This window comes from Cyanistes caeruleus, chromosome 7 (genome assembly GCF_971803275.1).
Source record: "Cyanistes caeruleus chromosome 7, bCyaCae1.hap1.1, whole genome shotgun sequence".
In the NCBI taxonomy this organism is placed as follows: Eukaryota; Metazoa; Chordata; class Aves; order Passeriformes; family Paridae; genus Cyanistes; species Cyanistes caeruleus.
In genome coordinates, this window is record NC_141707.1 from 19175399 (window position 1) to 19187907 (window position 12509).

Below are 12509 nucleotides of genomic sequence, written 5' to 3' on the forward strand. Positions count from 1 at the left end.
TCTGAAGTAGTTAGAGTACTTTATATAGGTAAACATTATAGTTCAAGCAGATAAAGGTAAGTAAGAGTCTTCTAAACAAACATTATCAAAGCCAAGACATTCTAAATGACATCTCTTGTAACAAACGTATTACTCAAGAATAAAATATTCTGGATCACTTTCCCCTTGCCAAAACTTAAAATAGTCCAGTGGCTGGGATGCTCATTTGGAAGATAATTAAGTCTCAATAAAGAAGTCTGAAAACAGTCTCCTCAGAGTGATTCAAGATCCTTATTCACATCAGAGTTCAACCCAGATCTTCAAGATCTGGTTGAGGCAGTGAGGTACTTTACAACAGACAACCCTTTCATGGGTGCAGTTTGTGGCAGAAAACAAAATTTAGATTTTATGTTAACAATATTCAAGTTGTAGAATATTCTTTGCCATTCACTTCTGAATAATTAGGAGAGCTTATAAGGTGTAATAATGAAAGTTTTTGTAAGCAAAAGGACTACTTTTTTATTTTTTCAAAAGAGTGCACTTTTTAAGGAATAACATATATAACTGTAGCTATACCACTAAGAGATTTTTTTCAGTCTGCCTTAGAGTACATACACTCAGCAAACTCACTTTGTTAGGTTAAATTTAGTCACTATGATGGAAGATGTGCATCCAGGTCATCACACAAACTAATTCCAATAAAAGTAATATCTAGGTATAAGTTTCATTAAATGAACACTCAAGTATTACATTCTTCAGTGCCCTATATGCAATAGCATGTAAGCCTCTGAACTTGTTGATAAAACTTTGCATCGACTTGCCAAATTCAAGAGAAATTTCTAAAGAATAAGCATGAGAAGAATGATATCCCAGTTATAAATACTATTTCTCTACAGTCCTATTAGCAGTTTTCTGGTGCTGAAGTTTGAGCTAGGAACCAGAAGGTAGGAAAAAAAGCAGTTTGGCCATAGTCCTTCTAAGAATTACATCTCGAAGGTAACAAGAACATTAGTTTCCCCTAATTAGGTAAGTACAGCGTTTCAGCAGCTGAAGCTTTACAGCAGAAGCATTGCAGAGCTCCTTGGCCAATGCTGAAGCAGCTTACAACTGGTCTAATAGACTGGACTTAGAGCAGTGCTTATCTGGGCCTAACAGAAATGGCACGAGACATATGATTCCTTATTCTCTATATGCAGCACTATTAATTAGGTATGATCTTGGCAGTTTTACCATGCATTTACAGACTGAGTATCAAGCAGAAAAAGTAGCTTTGTAAATAACGGGACTAAGGAAGACTAGTTTCCCATAGATTTGGAGTTTAAGGTTTGAAGTTTCTGCCATCCAAGAAACTCCAGGTCAAGCTTTTCTATACTTCAGTCAGAACTATTGATTTACTGGTATCTAAAACAATCACCTGGTAGTGTTTACTTGATGAACACTTAACATGTACCTCTTATTACTGATAATGATCAAAGCTTCACAAACAGACTTTCGAGATTTTTCTTGCAAAATCCTGTAAGTTTGGCCAATAGGTTCAGAACAAAATACAGGTTATCAGTTTTTCCCCCTTTAACCATTGTTCCTTCATACATTACCTCAATTTGTTCATAGACATGAATAGGATCACTAATTCCTCTGTAGTTAAAGGCAAAGTAGAAGTAGACGCATGCACCTGCATCATAAGTCTGTGTCACCCTGTTGAAGAGAACTGCATTACAAACAGAGCTTTATGACATTAAGCCAACCACTATGTGACATTATAAAATTCATAAGATTATTTCCTACCTTATTCAAAGAGACAACATCTTTTTAAGAAATGTTATTATCCTTTTTGCTCTTAATCCATGAGCAACTCAATGCTATGACTTTGAAAGTTGAAACTCTTAAGTCATCACACTTGACTCTTGTCAACATAAGCAAGAGTCTAAAGTATAAGCAAGTGCTACTAATCTCTTGAATTCCCCACTCTTCCATGAAATCCATTTGCAGGTTCAAGGGGAAAGTCAATAATAACTTTGTAATAACATCGCTAGATCTCTTACTAAATAAGGATTCAAGAAAAATTATTTAGATTACTGCATGGCTTACCTACAGGTGGAAAGAGGAGCAAACTGAACACCCTTTTCTTTGCACTCTCGTACTATCCTTTCCTTTACATTTCTACAAAGGTCCAAAACCCTGTAACAGGAAACACATTAAAATATAAAATTTTAGTAAGAGATTTTATACAACTCCTAAAAAAATTAACTTCATCAACCTTTCTAAAAAGCATAATCTAATGCAATGCAAGAGTACCTTCAAAATCAGTGTTAACTAATTTAGACTTTGTTCTAAGAACAGTCTGCATCACAACTCCACTGCTTTTTCTGCACTTCTGAATAGCAAGTTTACTCTGAGAGAACCTGAAAGTTCTTCTTCAAAAGGAAGTCAGAAGTGTCAGAAGTGTTCAAAAAAAAAAAAAGGAGGTTACCTACTTCTGCATGTCTTTACTTTCTTAGCAAAACAGTCTCCGTTTTGGCAAAGTAGTTAACAAGTACAGAAGAAATCTTGAGAACTCATAGGTCTGGCAAAATCTACAAACACCATACCTTTGTGTTGCTGCAAGGCCAAAACTGGAGATCTTTCAGCTGGGCAATACTCTACCAACTTGAAACACTGTAATTCTAACATGGCAATGAACTATTAGACTTTGTCAGAAAGCCATACTTGTTCTGCCTTTTTTAGTCTGAACCTTTAGGTTCTTCTTTGCCATTCGCCCAAATACAAACAAAGTACAAGGGCAACCAAAAGAAATCACTGTTTTTCAAATGACCATTTCTTCAGTTACACATTCTCCCACAAAGGTCTGCAGTGCTATAATTCAGATTAAGATGTTTTACACAGATTTAAAACTACAATTTGTGAATCTTTAGATTCACAGAACACAAGAGAATTGAACCATTTAGTGAGTAAGAAAGTCAGCTGAAAACTTTATTCAAGTATCTGCTACCTGTCAAGAACAAGTTAATTAGTTTATGGAAAGTTACATGGTACTTAGGAGTAAAAGAAAAAGGTTTTCAAAGCATTTGCTTTGGTGAGAACAATTTTAAATACTTTAAATTTTTAAGTAAAAATTTACTGTCTTCTGAAACGATGGAGAGGCAAAACAAATTGGTGGCTAAGAAGTTAGCATGCTTCAAAATCTATAAAGCTAAAGGAAAAGGAAGAGCACTTTCACTTTAAAATTGTCCTCAAATTTCTTCTACGTTTGACATAATTTGCCAATTTTCACACGGGTTGGAATTTACAATTGCCACTATTCAATAGCAAGGGTATAAGGTTGCCAGCTTAAGTCATCAGACTTTGCATTGAGTACTGTAAAGCTTTGATTTAAATCACTTTAGAGCCTATTTAAAAGACTTCAGGCTTACCAAATGGACAGGAGCATCCAAAATGGTTTTGTATATTAAACTCTATTGTGGTCAAATGTTTCTCAACCATAGCTAACATACCCTAAAACAACATAGATAAGGTTGTTATCTTTTACCCTAAGGTAAAAGATTCCAATCTTGGGCAAAAGTTATCTTTTTGGTTTTCATGTCCCTACATTACTGGAAAAAGAAAAAAATTATTTAAATATGCTTCTTCTTTTTCATCTTCACTACAGACTAATCTGTTTGAAATACACTGATGATCCCACGCACGTAGCTGCTCTTCCCCCACTGCAATTATTGTCACCAATGTCTTGCCACCTAAACAGGGCAATTTCAAGTTCTAAATTTGTTACAGTAAGCTAACCTAAGATGAAATATTACTGAATGCTTGAGACACTGCATTTACAAAATTCTGGTATGCAAATTATCAGCAACTTTAGTAAGAACAGCTGCAAGACTTGAGGTATGTCAGGCTGCATTCAATACACATAAGGCCCAAAATAAGCATCCGCATAAGCAAACATGAGTTAGGAATAATTTGAATGAAATCAAGTTTTAAGAAATTCTGAAGAGTAATTAGAGTTTACCTATCCCAAGGAACAGATGTCTCAAATGACTCTCCTATTACGTAATAATCCAGGCCTAGGTCCTAATAAAAAGAGTAAGGAAATTATCAATAACATTCAGCATCAGCATCTGGGATTCCAGTGTATGCTACACAGCTATCAGGTGAACAGCGTTTTAGTTTGCAGGAGAAAAACAGAAATTCTGATTTAGCACAAACACCCATATGTCCCAGTGAGGCAAGTTTATTATTATGGAAACAGGGAAGCTCTTAAAAGACAAAGATGACGAACATTTTGATGTCATGGCTACACTGAGACAACTTGTCAGACTGTCAGTACATCTACACTAATCAAATATTTATATTATTATAGTAGCAAGCCAAGAGTGTCACTGTGCTCATCAGTACAATACCTAGTAAAAATATTTTTTTGCAATGAAGTCATTGTTTAGATAGAAAAAAGACAAACATCTTCCCATCTTACACACAGCCTGCTGAAATAAAGGGAGATTCAGTGATTTGTCCCTAACAAATCAAACACTCAGGATGTGCATATTGTTCTGAAAAATAAAAAAATCTCAAACAGTAGGACTAAAATTCATAAGAACAGCTGCAGCAGCTTAAACTAAAAGTTGTTATGTTGGAATTCTGATTTAAACCAGTCATATACAGATTGCCAAAGAAGAGTAAAAAGACAAGTGAACACATGAGTATTTCAAGTACACTCCAAGCCTCTGATTTCATTCACCCTGAAGATTCTTTAATCTAATCTCCCTATCCTTTATAAGAAACTATTTTCTTAACAAGAGTATAAATGTCTATAAGGTGTTTTGCAGATGAAATTCCATGAATAATCACTGCTCAGAAATAGAAGAAATACAACCTCTGGTAGAAGTCTGAGATAACATCCAAGGCAGCCTGCATTCAGATTTCAGAGAAAGCATCTTCAAAGAAACATCTCTATGTTTTGCAACATTAATTAACAGAAGTTGCAGCAGACAGACAAAAGCTGACCTACCCGAAGGTAAGCGATGACAAATGTCAGCATGTATCCTCTCTGTCCATTATCTTCTCCTGCTGCCAAGCCACTGCAATTTACAAGAATTTAATTAATTTTCCACAAAATTAGTCACCAGTTTACAAAAATATTTATAAAGTAACTTTGATTATTAAACATACGTGCAAGTTTAGCTGCCTAAGCTGTGTTAAAATAGTTGTTAATAGTAGGGTCTCTTCAATAGAAATCAGAAGTTACTTCAGACCAGACCTTTATTCATTTATCTTTTCATTCCATAACCCAGAGATGAACTTAACAAAATATTTGATGTGATCTTAAAAAAATGTCTTTAAAACTCACAAAAGAGTGGAGAAACACAAGTAGACACATATTATTGGATATTAATGTACAGAAACATGGGTAATTACATTTCTAAGCATGCTGAATTTGTGTACTTCTGTGTGCACAGGTCATGAGACCTCAACACTTAAGATCCCCAAAGCATAAGAGATCTGAATGAATTAAAAAAGCCACAAAAGCCATATCACTAAAGAAAAAGGAAGCCCTGCTTTCACTAATCTATCAAGGATTATTATGAAAGCATTTGTTTTTAGCTATTGGTTTCTAAGAACAAGAAAATGCTATGCATCTGGAATCAGTCTTCCTACAAGGTCCCATAAATCTGAGAGGAGTGGCTGTGGGTGTGAAATCAGACACCCCGAAGAAGCATAGAATTAAAGTATTTTATACTATAAAACCATTAAATGGTTTAGCATTTTAAACCAGGTTAAACTACTAAAGACTTCATTAATAGCCTTAATAAAGCAGCACAGACAGCACCATCTTCTAATGGATCTAACACCAACAAGTTTCCCCCCTTATCAATTCACCATCACCTTGACATACCAAAATACAAAAGGATTCATGGTTGAAGTAACAGAAGCACAATAAAAGCACAGATTTCAGAAACTACAGCATTGAAATGGATAAAACAACACTTACATGTGTATTTGAATAGCTGAGACTAGTATTAGCAATAAGAGTACACTCTTGACAAATCACAGTTTTAATGATGGTTTTCATCAATCACGCTTAATGAAGGCAGAAGAAACTACCTGATCATTACTCAGTCTGCCACTTCAATGAGTGTTTTCTGTCCCTTTGTGGGACAGAAAGCCACTGTACTCCTTATCTAAACAAGTTGCTTGTATTCATACACTCACATGAATTCTGCAAAAATTTAATATCACCCTTATGATTTTGCCTCCCTTTCCGTAGTCAAAATATAGAATCTAGTATTGCAAAACAAGCTGCTTCTATGCCTGTAAGCAATTAAAAGGGCTGTGGTTTCCACTTTAGTAACATTCATTCCATATTTAGTGAATATTTTTCTGCAATACACAGACAGCTGAAGTTTTTCAGTAAAGTTACCTATGAGTTAGTACAATGAGCCATATCTATCAAAGGGAATATTCAGTAGCTAATTGACTGCTGTCACTTTAAACTAGGAAATTGAGAACATATCCATACAGTAACCACTACAAAAATATAGTACGCCATTTTTTTCCTGGACGGTTCATTCCCAGCTTCACATTGAAAATGTCCTTTGAAAAGCTTACCCAAACTTGGTGGCAATATCATAGACTTGCTTCTCATGCTGAAGAACCTTCTCTCTGTCACCCTCAAAGAGCAAAGTAGCTACACACAGTATGTTGGGATCAAATCCTTTAAACTGCAAAGAGAAACAAGCTTTCCATTAGTCACAGCCTATGTGGTGGAATACAAGGAACAGGTTTTTACATGGCATGTGCCCTGGTCTGTAAGTGTTGCTGCAATTAAGAGGAATGATTGGGAAAAAAATCCTTCAAAAATCTACTCCCAAAACACTTAAGCTTTTCCTTGACAGGAGAGGTCAACTGAAATAACAGAAATTATCTCTCTGCTCTTTCCTCCTGTTGAAAAGCAGGATAGGCATAACAGCTGCCTACCTATGCTGTGGAAAAAAAAACAGGTCTTAAATGTTTTGAGCAATAGAGACAATTATGTTCAATCAACTATTCCTATCAGTTATAAAAGCAGGAAGAAAGCTATGACCATCACAAATGTAGAGGGAAGGAAAAAACTGGGCTATATCTAAACAGTCTTCCCTAACAAAACAGGTCCCAAGACACATGTTACTTCCCACTTCAATAGTCCAGGAAAAAGCAGCAAAATCAACACTAGTCACTGTCTTCCAGAAGTACGCCCACTCTTGTAAAACAATGAAATTTTCTACATTTGAATACCCACAGTTGCAGAAACTCTCTAGGTAATTTGGAGGAAAAATCAATAATAAGATAAAATATTTAATACAGAAGCTGAGGTGACATCATTTTAGCACCAAATAATTTGTAGGTTAAAAAGGAATGAATTCCAGAAAGACAAAAAAACAATTTATATGGGAAAATTTGCCAAATATCTTGAGGATCTTGCAAAATTCTAGCTCACTGTAATAAGAAGGTAGATCATGCCTACAGAAAATCTAGGAAGATAAAAATATAGTAGAGTATTGGCCTCGCTCCATCAGTATTCAGTGATTATCACTGGTATGCAAGATGGGTAAACTTGTTCCAGTCTTCCTCTGTCACCAAGTTACCGTTAGACATGGCACATTAATCTCTTCTACAGGCATGACCAGTGACAACAGCTCTCTTGGCTAACTCCTCAAACACAATCTCATTTGAATTAAACCACCTTTAGAACCTCAAGTTCTTATACTGTAATATCAGTTACACTCACACTCAGCTGCACTAGAAGCAGTTTACTAAAAAATCTCGAATTTTATGAATAGCATGCAAAATTCAAACCAATATTAAAACCCCCAAAATTACCTTTGTGATGTAGAACTTTTTCAGTCCATCCAAAAATGATGTAAAAATGGAAGCAACTTGTGGTTTAAGAGCATGACCTTTGGCAAAAAGCAGAAAAAAGCATATTAAGGCAAACAGTGCTCTTAAGATTCTTACTTCAAGGGACAAATAAAAAGTGGCTTGGTAGTCAAAATTACCAGAACTGCTTGGAGCACTTTGATTATCAAAATTAAAGAGAATTCTCTCTACTCATTTAGAACATGATTTAGGAAAAGTCTTCATTAATTTTTGAAGACATATGTACAGCTGTGCACAAATATTTGATACTTTTATTAAGGCTGCCTTAGTTTATAGATTTCACAAGCCTATGGCACGTGGAAAATTTTTACGAGAGCACTTCATTAGTTTTTACACCACAAAACTGAGCAAAAATCAGTGACTTGTTTTTAAAGTTATACCAAAACCACTGAAACAACCAAAAATGGTGCAAGTTAGGAGTTAAGCAATTTTTTCCTTAACAGTTGTATCACTTGTGTGAAGTTTTCTACATAAAGCTAGTAATTGCTTCCTTAATGACAAACGGGGAACTAAAATTACCAGGATATATAAATGTGTCTTGGAGCCTGTTAAATTAACATCTCTGCCTCAGGACTGGGTTTAATTGAGATGAAAGTCTTTTACTGTTTGTTCCATTGTTTTCAGTCTCAAACAACTTCTGAACTCTCATTACTGCTTCACTTTAGCAGCCTGGCATCTGGCCTACATGCTGTGAGCCCAATTCATAAAAAGTTATGCACCATTTACATGATACATCCTTCTAAAATACTTCAAAAAGCATTTCCTCCTGAAAAACACATGAACTTCAACAACTGATTGCTCTTTTTTCCTCTTAAGCCAAGAGGGAGTCTCTCTGCAGATACAAACCCCAAAGAGGACTTCAGTAAGCACACAGAAATCATGAAAAGTCATGAATTTCTTAAACTACAATCTAAAAAATTACTTAATAATGACTACAAGAAAAATCCATATTGTCACACCTGAAACTAGGTTTACAGCTTGCAATTGGTCAAATTCCCAAATAAAAAAAGAAATGCCTTCTGTTGGACATGTCTGAGCAGGAGAGTGTAACACAAAAGAGAGCAAAGCAAGCAGCTTTGCAAGCTTGCCCAGCAAGCCCTCTCAGCTCTTACAAATCACAATTTCCCTGGTTTGAAAAATCAAGTTCAGCTTCCTCAACACCACTATATTAATGCCATTTGAAGCTGAGATTCATCACTGAGGCTTCTGTGCAAAAGAAGTTCCAGAAAATCTGACTAGTTGAAGTATTATAGTGGAGGTTTTCAAGGTCAATCAACACTTCCCATTTGCATCTTCTGGGTACAATCAAAATAGCATGGTCTCAGCAAGTTCTGCAAGCTATAAGCTTTTGGGTTGTGGAACTCCACGGTCTCCATCAGAGTGTCTTGAGCCAGAACATATCTTCTGCCAAATTTATGAGAGTTTAAAATGACAGCTTTCCCTAAGAATTGCTGAGAAATTATTGCTCTGCATATTTGACATTGTCCTATTTAGGTGTTTAAACTAGTTGAAATTCTGTAAAATCTTTTGTCTTCAGGAATCTTCTGGCAGCTTCATTGACTTTTGATACTTAAAGCCTAACAGCTAAGATGTACTGGAACACAGTTACAGCATTTACAACACTGATCTTTTTTTGAAAACAGAGAGATCACTTTGAACAAATGTCATTGCCTCTCTCCCACCCAATCAAACATTATGGTATCAGAATATTTTCAAAAAACCTACTACTTCTAAGGAACCTGAGACGTTTTAATGAAATTTAAAGGAATCAACACACTTACCTCAAAAACAAGGTGCAGGCATTCTGATTTTTTTATATTTTTTTTTCATATTCAACTTCTCATTAATACTCTCAGGAAGAAAATGTTTCAAGTACTGTATTTTAAAACTGGAATCTCTGCTCCTTTACAGTAAAATAATAGAAGTGATTCCAGAATGTCAATCTCACCAACTGACTAAATGTCAAGAATGGAAACATAGCAGAAAACCCATCTCATTTACAAGCAGTGAGGCTCTTTACTGACTCAAGTAGTTGATAGCGTTTCCTCAGAGACAGACAGGCTTCTGTTTCTGAAGCTCGCATTATGGCTCTATCTGGAGTTTGAACTCTGGGTTCACTGCCTTCTGTCTAAATTTGAGCAAAGGAATTACTACCCAAAACAGACTAAAGCTACTAAAAACCCCTTGGAAACAAATGATACTCCATCATGATCTACATACTTACCAAACTGAAACTGTGCATTGTCGACAAGGCGAATTGATGCAGGAGCACATCTCTTGGAGGCAAAGTTAGGGAAGTAAGAGAGGAAGAATAAGAAGATAATATACATAGTTGGTTTTAAAATTCATTGTGATCAGATTTTCATTTTAAAACAGCATATAAGAAAGCACATTTTGATACCAGAGAACCTCTGGCCATCATCATCATTGAAACAGGGTGACTAGAAGTTTGTTTTCACTGGAATAGCAACATCTGCTAGGTATCTCTATACATAATGCATTGAGAATTTTCAGTTTAACCTCAAGCCAACACAGCAATAGTCCAAAAACATTGATCTTCAAATGCTGAGTGTTTTTCTAAAATGGCACATGCACTAAAGATAGTACACGTGCTTAGTACATCAAGCTTACGTTTCTGTGTAATCAGAGATACACACATAATAAAAATCCATTGAAAAAGTTTAATTGTTGAGGGTCACCCTAGCATGCAGCTGAGCACTACACAGCTGCTCACTCAGCCCCCTCCCTAGTGGGATGGGGAAGAAAAATCAAAAGGGCAAAAGCAGAAAAACCCATGGGTTGAGATGAAGACAGCTTGTAAAACGGGGAAAAAAACCCACAAAAGCACAATGCAAAAAGCAATTAATTACCATCAGCTGACTATGCAGCCAGTCTTCAAGCAACGGCAACACCTAGGAAACACCCCCCTCTAGTTTTATTTATGATCATATTATCTGTTATATAGTATCTGAATTTAGTCAGTTTGGATCAGTTGTCCCAACTGTGTACCCTCCCAGCCTCTTATCTGTCCCAACACACTTGCTGGTGGGAAGAGAGGGACAAACAGAAAAAGCCTTGACACTGTGTACACACTGTTTAGCAATAACTAAACCACTTGTGTGTAAACACTCTTTTAGTTACAAGTACAAAAGCTAACACCACACGTACTGCTATGAAAGAAGTTGACTCCATCCTGGCATGAGTACACTCATGCTCTGCTGTCAGACTTCAATTAAAATCTGTACTTGGGTCTAATCTAGATTCTGCACTGTACAGGAATCTGAAAAACTGTAAGAACAGCTGCTTTCAGTTAAGTAAGTTTCTGGTCATGCATATGCCTACATCATATAATCGCTGACAACCATGTCCAGCCATACTGAAATGTATGGCCAGAGGAATGTGACAAGTCTGAATTTTAGACTAGTCATCACCTAATCACATAGATTTGGAAGTACTGCTCTTTCACTTCATTTGACATGTTCACACATCACAATATCATTAATATGTATTTGGTCACACAAGAGGAAGGAAGAACATGAACCAAGGGAGCTCACCAGGCAGGTTGACAGAAGCTGTGGGAATGGTTTTAAATGAGACCAGCCCACCCACAACCTGCAGGCTGCTTGTTCTTACATTAAAGTGGACTAATACATAAAAGAAAAAGCTTTTCAGACAGCAATCATTGTAATTACTACTGAGATTGATGCGAGGGGGAACAGAAGAGAATATGTGGTTCAGGCTCAAGTAAGCAGAGAAACGGCAGCAGCAGCAACAGAAGCTGAGAAATGGAGCAACATTAAGTGGCAAACTGTGCCTCTTTTTTCCCCTCTAACTAAGCCCATAGACAGAGAAGACATGAGTCCCCTAACTGATTTTAAATGTTGATCAGCCATATGATTAAGCATTCCCAAAAAGTCTGCTTAGGTACCTTTAAAAGGAAGGACAAGCACTAGCAGTAGAAGCACGACAGAAAAACTGGCAAGTGCTGCTGACTAGCATATACATGTCATTCACATACCAGCTTGAACATCTGGCTTGGAACATTAAGCCATTAATTTAGACCAATCACTGGAAAAAATGTAAAGCTGTGTTTAGTTTGGCATTAATTAAAACATTTCTGAAATTATTTCCCCAATTCAGGGTATATTCTACTATTCATATATATAATTTGGTATGTTTTGCACAGAACAAAGAAAAGTTAGTCAGTGGAGAAAGAGGCTAGCCAGAGTAAGATTTGTTTGGAAGCACAGCCTTGAGGAAAAGTACTACAGAACTTGGATACTTAAATACTTCACTACCTGAAACCATCTGACTGCACTATTTTCTACTTAAATACTACAGAGTAAGCACAACTCCACTTGGAAATATCCATCTCACCTGCCCATATCACTGTGCTCCAGGCAGTGATTTCTAAATAGCGGCCACATCTATCCATTATATTCCTTTTGTTCCTTTACCACTTCAAAGCCACAAATTCAACTGTCTTTTATATGTATGCTGCAACTCAATTCCTTTTAACACTGGTCCCTTTTATACAGTCCTAATTAATCTGAGGCTAAAGGTCTCAGCTGAAGAAGATACAGGCTGCAAAGTGAAAGTAACTTCTACTGAAACAAGCCATTATAAGG

The 12509-nt window shown here is 36.2% G+C and overlaps 1 protein-coding gene across 4 annotated transcripts in view; it reads right to left on the bottom strand.

Moving 5' to 3' along the window:
* Positions 1–12509, bottom strand: part of AGPS (alkylglycerone phosphate synthase) — a 75311-nt gene that overhangs the window by 10530 nt on the left and 52272 nt on the right. For all 4 annotated transcript variants that reach the window (XM_086898029.1, XM_086898026.1, XM_086898027.1 and 1 more), the window contains 7 exons: positions 10106–10157; positions 7825–7901; positions 6574–6686; positions 4976–5045; positions 3980–4041; positions 2068–2157; positions 1575–1674 (listed from right to left, as the gene is read on the bottom strand). In XM_086898029.1, the coding sequence (XP_086754155.1) occupies positions 1575–1674; positions 2068–2157; positions 3980–4041; positions 4976–5045; positions 6574–6686; positions 7825–7901; positions 10106–10157 (564 nt within the window). The remainder of the gene's footprint in view (positions 1–1574; positions 1675–2067; positions 2158–3979; positions 4042–4975; positions 5046–6573; positions 6687–7824; positions 7902–10105; positions 10158–12509) is intronic.